The sequence below is a fragment of the Haliotis rufescens genome, unplaced genomic scaffold (assembly GCF_023055435.1).
Source record: "Haliotis rufescens isolate VD_foot unplaced genomic scaffold, xgHalRufe1.0.p SCAF_72, whole genome shotgun sequence".
In the NCBI taxonomy this organism is placed as follows: domain Eukaryota; kingdom Metazoa; phylum Mollusca; class Gastropoda; order Lepetellida; family Haliotidae; genus Haliotis; species Haliotis rufescens.
Window position 1 is genome coordinate 348,096 of NW_025964364.1, and position 22,180 is coordinate 370,275.

The 22,180-nt window shown below is 42.0% G+C and overlaps 1 protein-coding gene across 1 annotated transcript; it reads right to left on the minus strand.

Moving 5' to 3' along the window:
• Positions 1-983: 983 nt before the first annotated feature.
• On the minus strand, positions 984-11,749 carry LOC124125977 (mucin-5AC-like). Its single transcript, XM_046489400.2, has 3 exons — positions 11,499-11,749; positions 8,784-9,159; positions 984-1,512 (listed from the first exon to the last, which is right to left on the minus strand). The coding sequence occupies exons 1-3, from the start codon at positions 11,679-11,681 to the stop codon at positions 1,025-1,027; spliced, it is 1,047 nt and encodes a 348-aa protein (XP_046345356.2). The 5' UTR covers positions 11,682-11,749; the 3' UTR covers positions 984-1,024.
• Positions 11,750-22,180: the final 10,431 nt, after the last annotated feature.

The window sequence follows — 22,180 nt, forward strand, 5'->3', positions numbered from 1 at the left end:
GTGTGTAGTGTCTGTGACAGAACAGTGTGTGTAGTGTGTGTGTAGTGTGTATGACAGAACAGTGTGTATAGTGTGTATGACAGAACAGTGTGTATAGTGTGTATGACAGAACAGAGTGTGTAGTGTGTGTGACAGAACAGTGTGTGTAGTGTGTGTGACAGAGCGGTGGGTGTAGTGTGTGTAGTGTGTATGTAGTGTGTATGACAGAACAGTGTGTATAGTGTGTATGACAGAACAGTGTGTGTAGCGTGTGTGTTGTGTGTGTGACAGAACAGTGTGTGTAGTGTGTGTGTTGTGTTTGATGACAGAACAGTGTGTATAGTGTGTATGACAGAACAGTGTGTGTAGTGTGTATGACAGAACAGTGTGTATAGTGTGTATGACAGAACAGTGTGTGTAGTGTGTGTAGTGTGTGTGTTGTGTGTGTGACAGAACAGTGTGTGTAGTGTGTATGTAGTGTGTATGACAGAACAGTTTGTATAGTGTGTATGACAGAACAGTGTGTGTAGTGTGTGTAGTGTGTGTGTTGTGTGTGTGACAGAACAGTGTGTGTAGTGTGTGTCTGACAGAACAGTGTGTGTAGTGTGTCTGACAGAACAGTGTGTATAGTGTGTGTAGTGTCTGTGACAGAACAGTGTGTGTAGTGTGTGTGTAGTGTGTATGACAGAACAGTGTGTATAGTGTGTATGACAGAACAGTGTGTATAGTGTGTATGACAGAACAGAGTGTGTAGTGTGTCTGACAGAACAGTGTGTATAGTGTGTATGACAGAACAGTGTGTGTAGTGTGTATGTGTAGTGTGTGTGACAGAACAGAGTGTGTAGTATGTGTGACAGAACAGTGTTGGTAGTGTGTATTACAGAACAGTTTGTGTAGTGTGTGTTGCAGAAGAGTGTGTGTAGTGTGTGTGACAGAAGAGTGTGTGTAGTGTGTGTGTGTGATACAAGTGCTCGTGCCAATGTATGTGAATTAAAAAGCTCATGAAAGGAGAACATATATTTATTCCCGGTTTTGCTTTACGTTTTCAATTGCAAATACAATGTGAATCAGGGCAAAAGCCAAAGGAACAATGGACCACACACCACTGGTCCATTCCTTTCTGCCCCGCCCACACACCACGGGAACGACAACCACGACGAGGACTGGTGATTGATGGTGGTGTAGGAGATACTGTAGTTGTCGGTGAAGTCGTTGTCGTGGGAGACGTTGTCGGAGATGTTATTTTTGCGGATGTTGTCGTCGGAGAGGTCGGCTTGGTCGTTGTCGTGGCAGACGTAGAAAGCGTGGAGGTAGAAGAGGTTGTAGCAGATGTGGCAGCAGATGTAGTTATCAATGTGGTCGTTGATGTGGTACTTTCAGTCGTTGAAGCTGTAGTGGACACTGATGTCGTTGTCGTCTGTGGCGGTGGTGCGCCGTCAGCTGAGTCAATCCGGATGTCGGCACAGTTGATGAAATGCTCCTGAGGCCCGAATCCCTTCCCAGTGCCTTCCTCGTCCGACCCCCAGTTGTTTCCTGTGACACACAACTTCCATGTGTATTAACTTACGTGGTGTATTGCCATGTGTATTATCTTACGTGGTGTATTGCCATGTGTATTAACTTACGTGGTGTATTGCCATGTGTACTAACTTACGCGGTGTATTGCCATGTGTACTAACTTACGTGGTGTATTGCCATGTGTACTAACTTACGCGGTGTATTGCCATGTGTACTAACTTAAGTGGTGTATTGCCATGTGTACTTACTTACGTGGTGTATTGCCATGTGTACTAACTTACGCGGTGTATTGCCATGTGTACTAACTTACGTGGTGTATTGCCATGTGTACTAACTTACGTTGTGTATTGCCATGTTTACTAACTTACGTGGTGTATTGCCATGTGTACTAACTTACGCGGTGTATTGCCATGTGTACTAACTTACGTGGTGTATTGCCATGTGTACTAACTTACGCGGTGTATTGCCATGTGTACTAACTTACGCGGTGTATTGCCATGTGTACTAACTCACGTGGTGTATTGCCATGTGTACTAACTTACGTGGTGTATTGCCATGTGTACTAACTTACGTGGTGTATTGTCATGTGTACTAACTTACGTTGTGAACTGTCATGTGTACTAACTTACGCAGTGTATTGCCATGTGTACTAACTTACGTGGTGTATTGTCATGTGTACTAACTTACGTTGTGAACTGTCATGTGTACTAACTGACGCGGTGTATTGCCATGTGTACTAACTTACGATGTGTATTGTCATGTGTACTAACTTACGTTGTGAACTGTCATGTGTACTTACTTACGCGGTGTATTGCCATGTGTACTAACTTACGTGGTGTATTGTCATGTGTACTAACTTACGTTGTGAACTGTCATGTGTACTTACTTACGTGGTGTATTGCCATGTGTACTAGCTTACGATGTGTATTGTCATGTGTACTAACTTACGTTGTGACCTGTCATGTGTACTAACTCACATGGTGTATTGCCATGTGTACTAACTTACGTTGTGTATTGTCATGTGTACTAACTTACGTTGTGAACTGTCATGTGTACTAACTTACGCGGTGTATTGCCATGTGTACTAACTAACGTGGTGTATTGTCATGTTGTGCTAACTTACGTTGTGAACTGTCATGTGTACTAACTTACGCGGTGTATTGCCATGTGTACTAACTAACGTGGTGTATTGTCATGTGTACTAACTCACATGGTGTATTGCCATGTGTACTAACTTACACGGTGTATTGTCATGTGTACTAACTTACCTGGTGTATTGTCATGTGTACTAACTTACACGGTGTATTGTCATGTGTAACAATTTACGTAGTGAACTGTCAAGTTTACTTACTTATGTGGTATATTGGCATGTGAACTAACGTACGTGGTGTATTGTCATGGGTATTAACTCACGTAGTGTACAGTAATGGGTATTAACTCACATGGTGTATCGTCATCTATACTAACTTACGTGGTATATTGTCACGTGTATTAACGTATGTGGTGTATTATCATGTGTACTAACCTACGTAGTCTATTGCCATGTGTACTAACATACGTGGTGTATTACCATGTGTACTAACGTACGTGGTGTATTACCATGTGTACTAACGTACGTGGTGTATTGCCATGTGTACTAATTAACGTGGTGTATTGCCATGTGTACTAATTCACGCAATGTATTGTCATGTGTACTAACTTACACGGTGTATTGCCATGTGTACTAACTTACGTGGTGTATTCTCATGTGTACTAACTTACGTGGTATATCGTCATTGGTATTAACTCACATGGTGCTTTGCCATGTGTACTATCTTACTTGGTGTACTATCATGTGTACTTACTTACGTGGTATATTGTCACGTGTTTTAACGTATGTGGCGTATTATCATGTGTACTAATAAAGGTAGTGTATTGCCATGTGTACTAACATACGTGGTGTATTGCCATGCGTACTAATTAACGTGGTGTATTGCCATGTGTACTAACTCATGCGATGTATTGTCATGTGTTCTAACGTTCATGGTGTATTATCATGTGTACAAATTTACATAGTGTATTGCTATATGTACTAACTTCCGTGGTTTTATTGTCATGTGTGCTCACTTACGTGGTGTATTGTCATGTGTACTAACTTCCGTGGTTTTATTGTCATGTGTGCTTACTTACGTGGTGTATTGTCACGTGTACTCACTCACATGGTATATTGTCATGTGTACTAACTCACGTAGTGTACAGTAATGGGTATTAACTCACATGGTGTATTGTCATGTGTAATGACATACGTGGTGTATTGTCATGTGTACTCACTTACGTGGTGTATTGTCATGTGTACTCACTTACGTGGTGTAGTGTCATGTGTAATGACATACGTGGTGTATTGCTATGTGTACTCACATACGTGGTGTATTGTCATGTGTACTCACATACGTGGTGTATTGTCATGTGTACTCACTTACCTGGTGTATTGTCATGTGTACTCACTTACGTGGTGTAGTGTCATGTGTACTCACTTACGTGGTGTATTGCTATGTGTACTCACTTACGTGGTGTATTGCTATGTGTACTCACATACGTGGTGTATTGTCATGTGTACTCACTTACGTGGTGTATTGTCATGTGTACTCACTTACGTGGTGTATTGTCATGTGTACTCACTTACGTGGTGTAGTGTCATGTGTACTCACTTACGTGGCGTATTGTCATGTGTACTCACTTACGTGGCGTATTGTCATGTGTTCTCACTTACGTGGTATATTGCTATGTGTACTCACTTACGTGGTGTATTGTCATGTGTACTCACTTACGTGGTGTAGTGTCATGTGTACTCACTTACGTGGCGTATTGTCATGTGTACTCACTTACGTGGTGTATTGTCATGTGTACTCACTTACGTGGCGTATTGTCATGTGTAATCACATACGTGGTGTATTGTCATGTGTACTCACTTACGTGGTGTATTGCTATGTGTACTCACTTACGTGGTGTATTGTCATGTGTAATCATATACGTGGTGTATTGTCATGTGTACTCACTTACGTGGTGTATTGTCATGTGTACTCACTTACGTGGTGTATTGCTATGTGTACTCACATACGTGGTGTATTGCTATGTGTACTCACATACGTGGTGTATTGTCATGTGTACTCACTTACGTGGTGTATTGTCATGTGTACTCACTTACGTGGTGTAGTGTCATGTGTACTCACATACGTGGCGTATTGCTATGTGTACTCACTTACGTGGTGTATTGCTATGTGTACTCACATACGTGGTGTATTGTCATGTGTACTCACTTACATGGTGTATTGTCATGTGTACTCACTTACGTGGTGTATTGTCATGTGTACTCACTTACGTGGCGTATTGTCATGTGTAATCACATACGTGGTGTATTGTCATGTGTACTCACTTACGTGGTGTATTGTTATGTGTACTCACATACGTGGTGTATTGTCATGTGTACTCACTTACGTGGTGTATTGTCATGTGTAATCACTTACGTGGTGTATTGCTATGTGTACTCACATACGTGGTGTATTGCTATGTGTACTCACATACGTGGTGTATTGCTATGTGTACTCACTTACGTGGTGTATTGTCATGTGTACTCACTTACGTGGTGTAGTGTCATGTGTACTCACTTACGTGGTGTATTGTCATGTGTACTCACTTACGTGGTGTAGTGTCATGTGTAATCACATACGTGGTGTATTGCTATGTGTACTCACATACGTGGTGTATTGTCATGTGTACTCACTTACCTGGTGTATTGTCATGTGTACTCACTTACGTGGTGTAGTGTCATGTGTACTCACTTACGTGGCGTATTGTCATGTGTACTCACTTACGTGGCGTATTGTCATGTGTTCTCACATACGTGGTATATTGTCATGTGTACTCACTTACGTGGTGTATTGTCATGTGTACTCACTTACGTGGTGTAGTGTCATGTGTACTCACTTACGTGGTGTATTGTCATGTGTACTCACTTACGTGGTGTAGTGTCATGTGTACTCACTTACGTGGTGTATTGTCATGTGTACTCACTTACGTGGCGTATTGTCATGTGTACTCACTTACGTGGTGTATTGTCATGTGTACTCACTTACGTGGCGTATTGTCATGTGTAATCACTTACGTGGTGTATTGTCATGTGTACTCACTTACGTGGTGTATTGTCATGTGTACTCACTTACGTGGTGTATTGTCATGTGTACTCACATACGTGGTGTATTGTCATGTGTAATGACATACGTGGTGTATTGTCATGTGTACTCACTTACGTGGTGTATTGTCATGTGTACTCACATACGTGGTGTATTGTCATGTGTACTCACTTACGTGGTGTATTGTCATGTGTACTCACTTACGTGGTGTATTGCTATGTGTACTCACATACGTGGTGTATTGCTATGTGTACTCACATACGTGGTGTATTGTCATGTGTACTCACTTACGTGGTGTATTGTCATGTGTACTCACTTACGTGGTGTAGTGTCATGTGTACTCACTTACGTGGTGTATTGTCATGTGTACTCACTTACGTGGTGTAGTGTCATGTGTAATCACATACGTGGTGTATTGCTATGTGTACTCACATACGTGGTGTATTGTCATGTGTACTCACTTACGTCGTGTATTGTCATGTGTACTCACATACGTGTTGTATTGTCATGTGTACTCACTTACGTGGTGTACTGTCATGTGTACTCACATACGTGGTGTAGTGTCATGTGTAATCACATACGTGGTGTAGTGTCATGTGTACTCACTTACGTGGTGTATTGTCATGTGTACTCACTTACGCGGTGTAGTGTCATGTGTAATCACATACGTGGTGTATTGCTATGTGTACTCACATACGTGGTGTAGTGTCATGTGTACTAACTTACGTGGTGTATTGTCATGTGTACTCACTTACGTGGTGTATTGTCATGTGTACTCACTTACGTGGTGTAGTGTCATGTGTAATCACATACGTGGTGTATTGCTATGTGTACTCACATACGTGTTGCATTGTCATGTGAACTCACTTACGTGGTGTATTGTCATGTGTACTCACTTACGTGGTGTATTGTCATGTGTACTCACATACGTGGTGTATTGTCATGTGTACTCACTTACGTGGTGTATTGTCATGTGTAATCACATACGTGGTGTATTGCTATGTGTACTCACTTACGTGGTGTATTGTCATGTGTACTCACTTACGTGGTGTATTGTCATGTGTACTCACATACGTGGCGTATTGTCATGTGTAATCACATACGTGGTGTAGTGTCATGTGTACTCACTTACGTGGTGTATTGTCATGTGTACTCACTTACGCGGTGTAGTGTCATGTGTAATCACATACGTGGTGTATTGCTATGTGTACTCACATACGTGGTGTAGTGTCATGTGTACTAACTTACGTGGTGTATTGTCATGTGTACTCACTTACGTGGTGTATTGTCATGTGTACTCACTTACGTGGTGTAGTGTCATGTGTAATCACATACGTGGTGTATTGCTATGTGTACTCACATACGTGTTGCATTGTCATGTGAACTCACTTACGTGGTGTATTGTCATGTGTACTCACTTACGTGGTGTATTGTCATGTGTACTCACATACGTGGTGTATTGTCATGTGTACTCACTTACGTGGTGTATTGTCATGTGTAATCACATACGTGGTGTATTGCTATGTGTACTCACTTACGTGGTGTATTGTCATGTGTACTCACTTACGTGGTGTATTGTCATGTGTACTCACATACGTGGCGTATTGTCATGTGTAATCACATACGTGGTGTATTGTCATGTGTACTCACTTACGTGGTGTATTGTCATGTGTACTCACGCACGTTGTGAATTGTCATGTGTACTCACTTACGTGGTGTATTGTCATGTGTACTCACTTACGTGGTGTATTGTCATGTGTACTCACTTACGTGGTGTATTGTCATGTGTACTCACTTACGTGGTGTATTGTCATGTGTACTCACTTACCTGGTGTATTGTCATGTGTACTCACTTACGTGGTGTTTTGCCATGTGTACTCACTTACGTGGTGTATTGCTATGTGTACTCACTTACGTGGTGTATTGTCATGTGTACTCACTTACGTGTTGCATTGTCATGTGTACTCACGCACGTGGTGTATTATCATGTGTACTCACTTACGTGTCGCATTGTCATGTGTACTCACGCACGTGGTGTATTGTCATGTGTACTCACTTACGTGGTGTATTGCTATGTGTACTCACGCACGTGGTGTATTGCCATGTGTACTCACTTACGTGTTGCATTGTCATGTGTACTCACGCACGTGGTGTATTGTCATGTGTACTCACTTACGTGTTGCATTGCTATGTGTACTCACGCACGTGGTGTATTGTCATGTGTACTCACTTACGTGTTGCATTGTCATGTGTACTCACTTACGTGGTGTATTGTCATGTGTACTCACTTACGTGTCGTATTGTCATGTGTACTCACGCACGTGGTGTATTGTCATGTGTACTCACTTACGTGTTGTATTGTCATGTGTACTCACGCACGTGGTGTACTGTCATGTGTACTAACTTACGTGGTGTATTGCCATGTGTACTAACATACTTGGCGTATTGCCATGTGTACTAATTCACGCGGTGTAATGCCACGTGTACTTACTTATGTGGTGTATTGCCATGTGTACTAATTCACGCGATGTATTGTATTGTGTACTACGTACGTGGTGTATTGTGATGTGTACTCACTTACATGTTGTATTGTTATGTGTACTCACTTACGTGGTGTATTGCCATGTGTATTCACTTACGCGGTGTATTGCCATGTGTACACACTTACGTGGTGTATTGCTATGTGTATTCACTTACGTGGTGTATCGCCATGTGTACTAACTAACGTGGTGTATCGTCATGTGTACTAACTAACGTGGTGTATCGTCATGTGTACTCACTAACGTGGTGTATCGTCATGTGTACTAACGTACGCGGTGTATTTGTATGTGTACTAACTGGGTTGCTGAAGACCTATTCTACCCCGGATCTTCACGGGTGTTACGTGGTGTATTGTCATGTGTATTAACTTATAACGTTTAGTTTTAAGTCTTCAGAAAGTTTACAATCAATATGTCCTTAAACAAGTTTGTTATTGTCGTTAACCCCTGTCGAGTTTACAACCACCATGTTAAGTCTTTTCGATTCATCTATGTTAATGCATGTTGTTTTCTCAAGATGAACACAATATATACCATTATTGACCTTTCCGCAAATAGTAACCATGGTTACACGTACCTGTTCTGTAGTCCCACTGCAGCACGCAGTGGCGACACGTGACGTCATGCGGTAAGGTGGCTTTGAACCTGTACGTTTTACTTTCATCACCGATGTAGTACCGCAATACATCACCAGATGGCGTCCCGAGCGTCAGCACATGTTTGTTAAGACAGGCCTGTAGAAGCTCCTTAGACAAACTGCCCTCTTCACATAGTCGCAGTACAAAATAGCCAAGGTGATTGGCCCTTATCACCACGTCGATGTCGATGACGTCACCTTGTCTGTAAACTCGGCCGATGACTCCAGTGTCGTACCGGCCGCCGTCATTTGCCAGGGGCCCCTGATAGGGGTCGCCACACGTCCCACATCGCCCGCCATTGTTGCCCCACAGATTCTGAAACACGAGAATAGCAAGGAGATACAGCCTGCTGCTACGTACTGGGTAGAACCTGCTGCTACGTACTGGATAGAACCTGCTGCTACGTACTGGGTGGAACCTGCTGCTACGTACTGGATAGAACCTGCTGCTACGTACTGGATAGAACCTGCTGCTACGTACTGGGTGGAACCTGCTGCTACGTACTGGGTAGAACCTGCTGCTACGTACTGGGTAGAACCTGCTGCTACGTACTGGATAGAACCTGCTGCTACGTACTGGGTGGAACCTGCTGCTACGTACTGGATAGAACCTGCTGCTACGTACTGGGTGGAACCTGCTGCTACGTACTGGGTGGAACCTGCTGCTACGTACTGGGTAGAACCTGCTGCTACGTACTGGATAGAACCTGCTGCTACGTACTGGATAGAACCTGCTGCTACGTACTGGATAGAACCTGCTGCTACGTACTGGGTAGAACCTGCTGCTACGTACTGGGTAGAACCTGCTGCTACGTACTGGATAGAACCTGCTGCTACGTACTGGGTGGAACCTGCTGCTACGTACTGGGTAGAACCTGCTGCTACGTACTGGGTAGAACCTGCTGCTACGTACTGGGTAGAACCTGCTGCTACGTACTGGGTAGAACCTGCTGCTACGTACTGGGTAGAACCTGCTGCTACGTACTGGGTAGAACCTGCTGCTACGTACTGGTTAGAACCTGCTGCTACGTACTGGGTAGAACCTGCTGTTACGTACTGGGTAGAAAATGCTGCTAACGTAAAGCAAATTACAAGTTCAGGTTCACTTGCCTGTGACACGTGGGAACCATCTTAATGTGGTGATGGAAATAGTCAACAAGTATTCTTCAGCTATTCTGGGACCTTTTGAGGAGTTAAAAACACAAGTTTTAACTCGATGAGGCCGAACATTTTGATTTCTAGGGGTGGGGGGTGGGGGGGGTGTGATGCGTTTTTTAAACAAACAAACAAACAAACAAACAAACAAACAAACCCCACAGCTCATAATATTGTGTAAATAGAAAACTCAGCCTCCATCTGCTTGAAAAAAAATAACTGTCTCTATAATAAGTCTCGACCCTGAACATATATTTTAATAGTTCATTGCAATAACCTAATCTGGTGAGTAAAAGAAACGTTACCAACCAACAGTGCTAGTTCCTAAAAACAGAACAGGACCAATGTCAAGGAAACATGCTTGAAGTGTCAAAGGCCATGCATCAACAACATCATTACAAGTTATGCCATGAGAATCAAGTTGGCCTCAAATGTGCCCTATTTGCAGTTGTGAGAATGAAGGGTTTATTTTGGTCGAGATATGCAATGATGGGGGATGTTGTAAGGAGGAATTACGTTATTTTGAGGCACACAACGTTTCTGGGTATATGCTTACTCCTTCATCAGGTGAATGAATGCCATGAAGCAGAGAGCATATATATGTACACGTAAGAACAACAAAAGTAATAAGATAAAAAAAGGTGGAAACTTAACAATGGAAGCCAACAGATAACTGGCACTGATAGGTGATTAGCAATAGACAATGGAAGTGAAAATTGAAAAGTGTGAAAACAATGCTGTTTAAGACATTGCAAACCGAAAATGGCTGCGTTTTGACGCACCGTTTGTCGAATATCAGGCAACCAACATTTTCCAATAACATATATGCAATTTATATACCGGGTTTTTTGTGTAGTCGGGTTCAATGAACAACATACCTGTGCGTTTCTTTTTTTGTTTTTTGAAGAGTGTATATGCTGTCTGCCTCATAGCATTCATTCACCTGATGAAGGAGTAAGTATATACTCCGAAACGTTGTGTTCCTCAAAATAAAGAAGCTGACATCCATAACTTCCTGAACTCTTCCTTACGTGTCTCACTTCTTGATGCCTTTCAAAGACTTGACTTTCAGTGTTGTCACTATTTTTAAAACGCTTTTGAGGACAAACGCTCTAAGGCGTTCAGGGGTATTGTTATAGTGCAAACCCCTTCAACGGAATTCTTCATTTATCCAACATACCAAATTGTTTCCGTGTTTCCAAACCGCACATAAATTCTAACAAAACACTTTTTAAATATTCTAATATATGAAGTATCAGAACGCACTGATGTATTGACCTTTTTTTCCTCTTCTCCCGTTACAAACACATGCATCAAAAATACATCAGAAGAACATTACTTAATATAACTAATGTTAAAGATTAGAAACTCTTGAGTAAAAACGTCGCTATAACAGCAAATAAAAAAAATATCCGTAAATTGTGTCTACTTTGGTAGTAGAAAATATATTGTACGATGAAATAATATTTGAAAACAAAACAAGCTCCAATTGTAACTCACTCCTAGACCCCCGCAGTTCAGTTCCATGTCGTTGTAGTTGATGGGGGCGGAGAACCCCGCCCTCCACAAGCTGGACCGTCCAGGGGGGGTCAACAGATAGCCGTGACCTCTCACCTCTTGGACAGAGGCGAGAATAAGTAGAATACTTGTAAGTTTAACACCAAAACTTTCCATTGTTAACATTAATTTTAGTCTCCGTCGACGATCACACCCAAGGAGTGGAGTCGCCTTGTTGCTCGTCACGGCGGTGGAGTGGCCAAGAGCGAATGCCGTGTTCGGGCTGTTAAAGCCTTGTTACACATGGGCGATAACATTATCTTAGAGTTATATCAGTTTTTTAGGGTTTTTTCGGTGCTTGATCAGTGGGGTGTAACACATGAAATACTGCCAGGCCCGGGGTCGGGGTACAGAGGAGTCTGTCTCAGGGGCATCACCGCATCCCAAACTACATTGTTGAACCTGGGGACATTTTGTAGAAACTTTATTGTTTTTGCGATAAGTTTTTATCTGAAACGTAATACAGACGTGCTTATGTCTGCAGAATATATGATCAAATATATTCATCCGGTGATGATTTTCATTGATTGCATTGATAAATAGAAACTCATTGCTTGAGATGAATTACAAAGTACACGTATGTCGAGGGTATATGCTGCTCCGCTGAAGGGAACGCTAACAGGGATATTTCAACGTACAGGTCCATTTGCAGACATTGTGATTGGTTCACTAGTTCGATGTTAGCTTGTGATAAATTGGCCAGTATATTGTAAGGTTGAGATTGGTTAATTAGTATAATGTTCGTTTGATTAGTTGATCTTCAAATCTTTATTTCACGTACTGAAGAGGCCACATGCCTATAGTACAATTTGAAGAATATACAGTTTTATACAATTTATGTACATATCTCACCAAATCACCTCACGTCATTCCACCTCGCATCTCAACACAGTCACATAATTTCACACATACAGTACAATACCATACCCTGTAATTTCATAATTTCTATTTTACCATATCACAACTTGTTATATCATACAACATATTCTATAACATCATATCATATTGTATCATTATTATAAGATCATACTATATAGTATTATTTCATATACCATTATCATATCATAACATACCATACATACCATCGTACCATATATCACACCTATATTATATCACAGTTCAACATGTCATATCACACAACACATAAGCAATTTCATAGCTTGTCCCATCATATCTTATCATATCATACCATATAATGCAATGTCATTCCATGCCACTTTATATCATATCAATCAATCAATATTTATTCAACACTGGAAGACCGCAAGCCATATAATATGTACACTAAAAAACAGTATTTACCCAATTTCTATAATACAAATAACATATTGCATCATATCCCCTCATGTATCATATCACACCACAACACGTATCATATCATATCACATCATGTCATGTCACCTCATATCATTTCATATACATATAACTATACTAAACCATTTGTAATATCACGTCCCACAATATCATATGACAGCCTAATAGTTTAATACCATTTCTAACTCTTTTGTTTGTAGTTTATTCAAATGGCAAATATCTATAAAAGTGTACTTAATGTATGTACACAATAGTTTCCTAATACCAAGCAGCTAAGATTATTCTTTCATAAGGTTCTGTCGGTATAAAGAGGCATAATATATGTACATGGAAACATTTTGTAAGATACTTCTTTTTGTGTTTGACAGCAGTGTAACAAATTTAATAATATTAGGGTACCTGTAATAATAAGCTTGCAGGTATTTTTCTCTAAGTTGTAAATACACTGGACATACAAGTAAGAAAAGAAATTCATCTTCTACTGAGTTTAAACTACATAGATTACAGATTCTTTCTTCACAGGAATGTTTGCATAGCGCCCTGTTGTTATCAAAAGGTCGTGAGAAGAACATCTAAAACGTGAAAGAGCCGTTCGAATTTTTTTTAACATTAACTTTTGATAAATAATCTTCCATAATTATTTCTGATTTAAACATTTTGTAATAAGAGCACTTGTTTGTTAGAGTCAATGATGCAGTCCAAGATTGTAAATAAATATCCTTTAATCTCTGGGTTAATGAAAGTATAAACATTGATTTGGAATACACATTTTGGTTTTGCCAAATATCACCAAAGCCACAACTGAAAAGTAATTCTCTAACACCTGTAACCCAGTTTCTTTTCCCATTATTATCATAAACTATCATCATATTATAACACTTTTTGGGCAACTATATGTCAATAAGTCTCAGCCAGTATTTAATAACTTTTATATTTGAATATACATAGAGAGGGAATCTTCCACATTCTCCATACACCACCAAGCTGGAAGTGTTTATTTTAACACCTAGATACTTTTTGCAAACATATAAATGAATCTTTTCTACGGCATCAAAGTGCTGTAAACCCCAGACTTCTGCCCCATACAATAAAATGGGGAGTATCTTTATATCAAATATTTTAAATAATGATTGATGAGAAATGGTTTCTAAAACTTTCAAACTCTTGTGGATACTTACAAAGACCTTTCTTGCTTGTAAAGCAGCTTGATACAAATGTTTATGCCATGACAAGTTTCTACTGAAGTAAACACCAAGATATTTATAAAATCCTGTAGTTTCTATTTTTTGTCCTTTAAAGGACCAATATTCTTTACTTGATGAATGACCTCCATTCTTAAATACCAAAAATTTTGTTTTACTCATGTTTACTGTTAGCTTCCATTTATTGCAGTAACTTTCAAGTTCATTAATTTGACACTGCAGTCCTTTGATTGTTTGTGAAAAGAGGGCAATATCATCTGCAAATAAAAGTAAAAATATCTGTGTAATATCTGGATGGAGCTGAACACCATAATTACAGTTGGTATTTATTTGTACAGCCAGTTCATTTATGAAAAAAGAAAAGAGAAATGGGCTTAAGATGCATCCTTGTCTTACTCCTGACTAATAAATGTTTCTGAAATCTCATTATTGTTTCGCACACACACCTTAATATTCTCGTAAATGCTACCTTATAGTTTGTTCATCTTAAAGCTGAGGCCATGTGATCTTAAAAGGTTCCATAGTTTATGTCTCTGCACTGAGTCAAATGCCTTGGCAAAGTCAACGAAGAGCACATAAAGTTTCCCACCCTTGACACTGAGGTATTTGTTAACTAAAACTTGAAGGATAAAAATGTTGTCAATAGTTGAATAGCCCTCTCTAAATCCAGCTTGTTCTTCATTGATTTTGTTGAGGGTATCTGCCCAAAACACTAACCTTTTATTTATTATGTTTGTGAATAGTTTACCAAATATACTTAGCAGTGAAATACCTCTGTAATTGTTTATATTATTTAGATCACCTTGTTTATGTATTGGCACAAGTATCCCTATTGACCATGCATCTGGAAATGTTCCATTTTCTAATATAACATTAAATATAAGTTCAAGGTACGGTACAATGATATCTGAGGAATGTTTAAAAAACTCAGGAATAATCTGATCCATTCCTGGTGATTTGTTGCATTTAAGATGGTGTATACTCTCTAAAATCTCATCTCTGGTAATAGGGGAATCCAGTATATCATTTGCAAACTGAGTATCTGTTTGAGTCTGAGTATTATCTTGTGACTCCTGGAACTGATTTTCAGGGCTCTGATCAGTATCTGTGAAAGTAATAATTCTTTAAAGAAAATGTACCAATCCTTAATGTTGATATTATTTGCCTTTTGATGTTTGCTTAGACTTTTCAGTTCTGACCAAAATAGTTTAGGGTCATGAATGTTATTTTCTAAGGATTGTTGCTTATCATGTAAATATTCTTGTTTCCTTTCTTTGCACACAGCTATATATTTGTTTCTTATGTTATAATATTCTCTAAGTGAGTCCTTATCTTTACATCTCCTGAATTTATTGAGTGCCCTGCATCTTTTCCTTTTAAGACCCTCACATTCTGCATCATACCATTTACACCATTAGTTGATCAATGTGATGTAAGTTTATGATAGGTTGATTAGTTTGATATGAACTTGTGTGTGACTAGTGTCTACTGGGCAGTGTGTGGCTAGTATCTACTGGGCAGTGTGTGGCTGGTGTCTACTGGGCAGTGTGTGGCTAGTATCTACTGGGCAGTGTGTGGCTGGTGTCTACTGGGCAGTGTGTGGCTAGTATCTACTGGGCAGTGTGTGGCTGGTGTCTACTGGGCAGTGTGTGGCTAGTATCTACTGGGCAGTGTGTGGCTGGTGTCTACTGGGCAGTGTGTGGCTAGTATCTACTGGGCAGTGTGTGGCTGGTGTCTACTGGGCAGTGTGTGGCTGGTGTGTGCTGGGCAGTGTGTGGCTGGTGTCTACTGGGCAGTGTGTGGCTAGTATCTACTGGGCAGTGTGTGGCTGGTGTCTACTGGGCAGTGTGTGGCTAGTATCTACTGGGCAGTGTGTGGCTGGTGTCTACTGGGCAGTGTGTGGCTGGTGTCTACTGGGCAGTGTGTGGCTGGTGTCTACTGGGCAGTGTGTGGCTGGTGTCTACTGGGCAGTGTGTGGCTAGTATCTACTGGGCAGTGTGTAGCTGGTGTCTACTGGGCAGTGTGTGGCTGGTGTCTACTGGGCAGTATGTGGCTGGTGTCTACTGGGCAGTGTGTGGCTAGTATCTACTGGGCAGTGTGTGGCTTGTGTCTACTTGGCAGTGTGTGGCTGGTGTCTACTGGGCAGTGTGTGGCTAGTGTCTACTGGGCAGTGTGTGGCTGGTGTCTACTGGGCAGTGTGTAGCTGGTGTCTACTGGGCAGTGTGTGGCTGGTGTCTACTGGGCAGTGTGTGGCTGGTGTCTACTGGGCAGTGTGTGGCTGGTGTCTACTGGGCAGTGTGTGGCTGGTGTCTACTGGGCAGTGTGTGGCTAGTGTCTACTGGGCAGTGTGTGGCTGGTGTCTATTAGGCAGTGTGTGGCTTGTGTCTACTTGGCAGTGTGAGGCTAGTGTCTACTGGGCAGTGTGTGGCTGGTGTCTACTGGGCAGTGTGTGGCTAGTGTCTACTGGGCAGTGTGAGGCTAGTGTCTACTGGGCAGTGTGTGGCTGGTGTCTACTGGGCAGTGTGTGGCTAGTGTCTACTGGGCAGTGTGTGGCTTGTGTCTACTGGGGAGTGTGTGGCTGATGTCTACTGGGCAGTGTGTGGCTTGTGTCTACTGGGCAGTGTGTGGCTTGTGTCTAACAGGGCAGTGTGTGGCTAGTGTCTACTGTGCAGTGTTTGGCTTGTGTCTACTGGGGAGTGTGTGGCTTGTGTCTAACAGGGCAGTATGTGGCTAGTGTCTACTGGGCAGTGTGTGGCTGGTGTCTACTGGGCAGTGTGTGGCTGGTGTCTACTAGGCAGTGTGTGGCTAGTGTCTACTGGGGAGTGTGTGGCTGGTGTCTACTGGGCAGTGTGTGGCTGGTGTGTGCTGGGCAGTGTGTGGCTGGTGTCTACTGGGCAGTGTGTGGCTAGTATCTACTGGGCAGTGTGTGGCTGGTGTCTACTGGGCAGTGTGTGGCTGGTGTCTACTGGGCAGTGTGTGGCTAGTGTCTACTGGGCAGTGTGTGGCTAGTGTCTACTGGGCAGTGTGTGGCTTGTGTCTACTGGGCAGTGTGTGGCTGGTGTCTACTGGGAAGTGTGTGGCTGGTATCTACTGGGCAGTGTGTGGCTAGTATCTACTGGGCAGTGTGTGGCTGGTGTCTACTGGGCAGTGTGTGGCTTGTGTCTACTGGGAAGTGTGTGGCTGGTATCTACTGGGCAGTGTGTGGCTAGTGTCTACTGGGCAGTGTGTGGCTGGTGTCTACTGGGCAGTGTGTGGCTGGTGTGTATTGGGCAGTGTGTGGCTGGTGTCTACTGGGCAGTGTGTGGCTGGTGTCTACTGGGCAGTGTGTGGCTAGTGTCTACTGAGCAGTGTGTGGCTGGTGTCTACTTGGCAATGTCAGTCTGCTAACACAAATGTTATGTGGTTCGTCCGCCTATTGTTGTACACAAATGTTATGTGGTTAGTCCGCCTCTTGTTGTACACAAATGTTATGTGGTTAGTCCGCCTATTGTTGTACACAAATGTTATGTGGTTAGTCCGCCTATTGTTGTACACAAATGTTATGTGGTTAGTCCGCCTCTTGTTGTACACAAATGTTATGTGGTTAGTCCGCCTATTGTTATACTCTCGTCCATGTCAGCACTGTCAGTCTGAATACCGGTACCTCACAGATATCAAATAATGAGAAAACAATGTCTTTCAACCAAGCAAACGTGTCCATTGTTGCTTTTTAATTCAAATTCTAAGAAGACATGTTTTACAAATATAGAGATTCACAACATCCTGTAATGCTAATCCAAGAATTCTTTTTTATTCAAACATCAGAAAGTACGCTTTCATCTTTAACTTTTACAAGGAATAAGCCATAAGCTAAACACGTTCTTCATACAGCCTTGCTTCAGGCAGTGATATGACATCAAAAGCCACTCACTGATCGGGGCCACTCTTCCCGGTTGACTAGCCCCAACCAGGTATGTGTATGATATTGATATATGCTGTTTATGACTTGATGCTATCTTCACACTTTTAACACAACACATGTCTTTTTACATGGAAAGTACAAATATTGTAATTTGTCCACATCTTTGTTATTATGTTATGATTCGTGAAGGGTGTTAGCTCGAGTTTTAGCAGTACTTCCGCCATAACCCGACTCAGTGAGTTGAGTGAGTTGAGTGAGTGAGTGAGTGAGTGAGTGAGTGAGTGAGTGAGCGATAATGCCTTTCAGTATTTCAGTCAGAATTAGAACTCACAGTCTACTTTGTCCTGGTAGAAGAAGAGGGAGGCAACATGGGGGAGGGAAGTAGTGCCCGTGTTAACCTCTCACTCTTTCTTATGGCACCAAAATACATTATATTTCACTATTATACCCAGAATTACGGATTCCTGTGATTAGACGACATGAAGAAATATCAGTTAAGAAACCTCTCCAACTCTAGCTCAGTCTCGGCGTCACTGCGCGCCTGCAGTTGGACTGTACGGGGTCTCATCTCTCTACATCAGCTATAATTGTGAGTTTCGATTATTTCAGTGAAAGTATCTATTATTACAGTGAAAGTATCAATTTCTGGAATGCGATTAACAATAATTGCAGTGAGGTTATCAATTAGTGCAGAGAAATTGTCAATAACTCGAGTGAGATTATCAATTACTTCAGTGAGATTAACAACCATGACAGTAAGATTGTCAATTACTTAAGTGAGATTAACAAATACTACCCTGAGATAAAACATTACTACAGTGAGATTAACAATTACTACCCTGAGATAAAACATTGCTACAGTGAGATAAACAATTACTGAAGCGGATTAACATCCATTAGAGTGAGATCATCAATTACTGCATTTTGATTATCAATTAGTGGAGTGAGATTAACATTTACTTGTAAAGTGATATTATCAATTACAGGAGAGAGATTAACAACCGTTACAGTAAAATTATAAACTGTTACAGTGTGAATATCAATTATTGGAGTGAGGTTATCAATTACTACAGTGAGATTACAAACCATTAGAGTGAGGTTATCAATTACTTGAGTGAGATGTGTCTGGATCTCACTCACATGACGGGTGGATGGATGTGATGGAGTAAGATGGATGGATGTGATGGAGTAAGATGGGTGGATGTGATGGAGTAAGATGGATGGATGTGATGAAGTAAGATGGGTGGATGTGATGGAGTAAGATGGATGGATGTGATGGAGTAAGATGGGTGGATGTGATGGAGTAAGATGGGTGGATGTGATGGAGTAAGATGGATGGATGTGATGGAGTAAGATGGATGGATGTGATGGAGTAAGATGGATGGATGTGATGGAGTAAGATGGATGGATGTGATGGAGTAAGATGGGTGGATGTGATGGAGTAAGATGGATGGATGTGATGGAGTAAGATGGATGGATGTGATGGAGTAAGATGGATGGATGTGATGGAGTAAGATGGGTGGATGTGATGGAGTAAGATGGGTGGATGTGATGGAGTGAGATGGATGGATGTGATGGAGTAAGATGGATGGATGTGATGAAGTAAGATGGATGGATGTGATGGAGTAAGATGGGTGGATGTGATGAAGTAAGATGGATGGATGTGATGGAGTAAGATGGATGGATGTGATGGAGTAAGATGGATGGATGTGATGGAGTAAGATGGATGGATGTGATGGAGTAAGATGGGTGGGTGTGATGGAGTAAGATGGGTGGATGTGATGGAGTAAGATGGATGGATGTGATGGAGTAAGATGGATGGATGTGATGGAGTAAGATGGATGGATGTGATGGAGTAAGATGGGTGGATGTGATGGAGTAAGATGGGTGGATGTGATGGAGTGAGATGGATGGATGTGATGGAGTAAGATGGATGGATGTGATGAAGTAAGATGGATGGATGTGATGGAGTAAGATGGGTGGATGTGATGAAGTAAGATGGATGGATGTGATGGAGTAAGATGGATGGATGTGATGGAGTAAGATGGATGGATGTGATGAAGTAAGATGGGTGGATGTGATGGAGTGAGATGGATGGATGTGATGGAGTAAGATGGATGGATGTGATGGAGTAAGATGGATGGATGTGATGGAGTAAGATGGGTGGATGTGATGAAGTAAGATGGATGGATGTGATGGAGTAAGATGGGTGGATGTGATGAAGTAAGATGGATGGATGTGATGGAGTAAGATGGGTGGATGTGATGGAGTGAGATGGATGGATGTGATGGAGTAAGATATGTGGATGTGATGAAGTAAGATGGGTGGATGTGATGGAGTAAGATGGGTGGATGTGATGGAGTAAGATGGATGGATGTGATGGAGTGAGATGGGTGGATGTGATGGAGTAAGATGGATGGATGTGATGGAGTAAGATGGATGGATGTGATGGAGTAAGATGGATGGATGTGATGGAGTAAGATGGGTGGATGTGATGAAGTAAGATGATGGATGTGATGGAGTAAGATTGGTGGATGTGATGGAGTAAGATGGATGGATGTGATGGAGTCAGATGGGTGGATGTGATGGAGTAAGATGGGTGGATGTGATGGAGTAGGATGGGTGGATGTGATGGAGTAAGATGGATGGATGTGATGGAGTAAGATTGGTGGATGTGATGGAGTCAGATGGGGGATGTGATGGAGTAAGATGGGTGGATGTGATGGAGTAAGATGGGTGGATGTGATGGAGTAGGATGGGTGGATGTGATGGAGTAAGATGGATGGATGTGATGGAGTAAGATGGGTGGATGTGATGAAGTAAGATGGATGGATGTGATGGAGTAAGATGGATGGATGTGATTGAGTAAGATGGGTGGGTGTGATGGAGTAAGATGGATGGATGTGATGGAGTAAGATGGGTGGGTGTGATGGAGTAAGATGGATGGATGTGATTGAGTAAGATGGGTGGGTGTGATGGAGTAAGATGGATGGATGTGATTGAGTAAGATGGGTGGGTGTGATGGAGTAAGATGGATGGATGTGATTGAGTAAGATGGGTGGGTGTGATGGAGTAAGATGGATGGATGTGATTGAGTAAGATGGGTGGGTGTGATGGAGTAAGATGGATGGATGTGATGGAGTAAGATGGGTGGATGTATTGGAGTAAGATGGGTGGATGTGATGGAGTAAGACTATTGATGTGATGGAGTGAGATGGGGGATGTGATGAAGTAAGATGGATGGATGTGATGGAGTAAGATGGATGGATGTGATGGAGTGAGATGGGTGGATGTGATGGAGTAAGATGGGTGGATGTGATGAAGTAAGATGGATGGATGTGATGAAGTAAGATGGATGGATGTGATGGAGTAAGATGGATGGATGTGATGGAGTAAGATGGGTGGATGTGATGGAGTAAGATGGATGGATGTGATGGAGTGAGATGGATGGATGTGATGGAGTAAGATGGATGGATGTGATGGAGTAAGATGGGTGTATGTGATGGAGTAAGATGGATGGATGTGATGGAGTGAGATGGATGGATGTGATGGAGTAAGATGGATGGATGTGATGGAGTGAGATGGATGGATGTGATGGAGTAAGATGGATGGATGTGATGGAGTGAGATGGATGGATGTGATGGAGTAAGATGGGTGGATGTGATGAAGTAAGATGGATGGATGTGATGGAGTAAGATGGGTGGATGTGATGGAGTAAGATGGGTGGATGTGATGGAGTAAGATGGGTGGGTGTGATGAAGTAAGATGGATGGATGTGATGGAGTGAGATGGATGGATGTGATGGAGTAAGATGGGTGGATGTGATGGAGTAAGATGGGTGGATGTGATGGAGTAAGACTATTGATGTGATGGAGTAAGATGGGTGGATGTGATGGAGTAAGATGGGTGGATGTGATGGAGTAAGATGGGTGGATGTGATGGAGTAAGATGGGTGGATGTGATGGAGTAAGATGGGTGGATGTGATGGAGTAAGACTATTGATGTGATGGAGTAAGATGGGTGGATGTGATGGAGTAAGATGGGTGGATGTGATGGAGTAAGACTATTGATGTGATGGAGTGAGATGGATGGATGTGATGGAGTGAGATGGATGGATGTGATGGAGTAAGATGGGTGGATGTGATGGAGTAAGATGGGTGTATGTGATGGAGTAAGACTATTGATGTGATGGAGTAAGATGGATGGAT

Coding starts and splice junctions, on each gene's coding strand:
- LOC124125977 (XM_046489400.2), bottom strand. CDS start 11,681: ATGTTAACAATGGAAAGTTTTGGTGTTAAACTTACAAGTATTCTACTT. Junction 9,160..11,498: donor TGAACTGCGGGGGTCTAGGA/GTGAGTTACAAT, acceptor CTCGTGTTTCAG/AATCTGTGGGGCAACAATGG. Junction 1,513..8,783: donor GCAGTGGGACTACAGAACAG/GTACGTGTAACC, acceptor TGTGTGTCACAG/GAAACAACTGGGGGTCGGAC.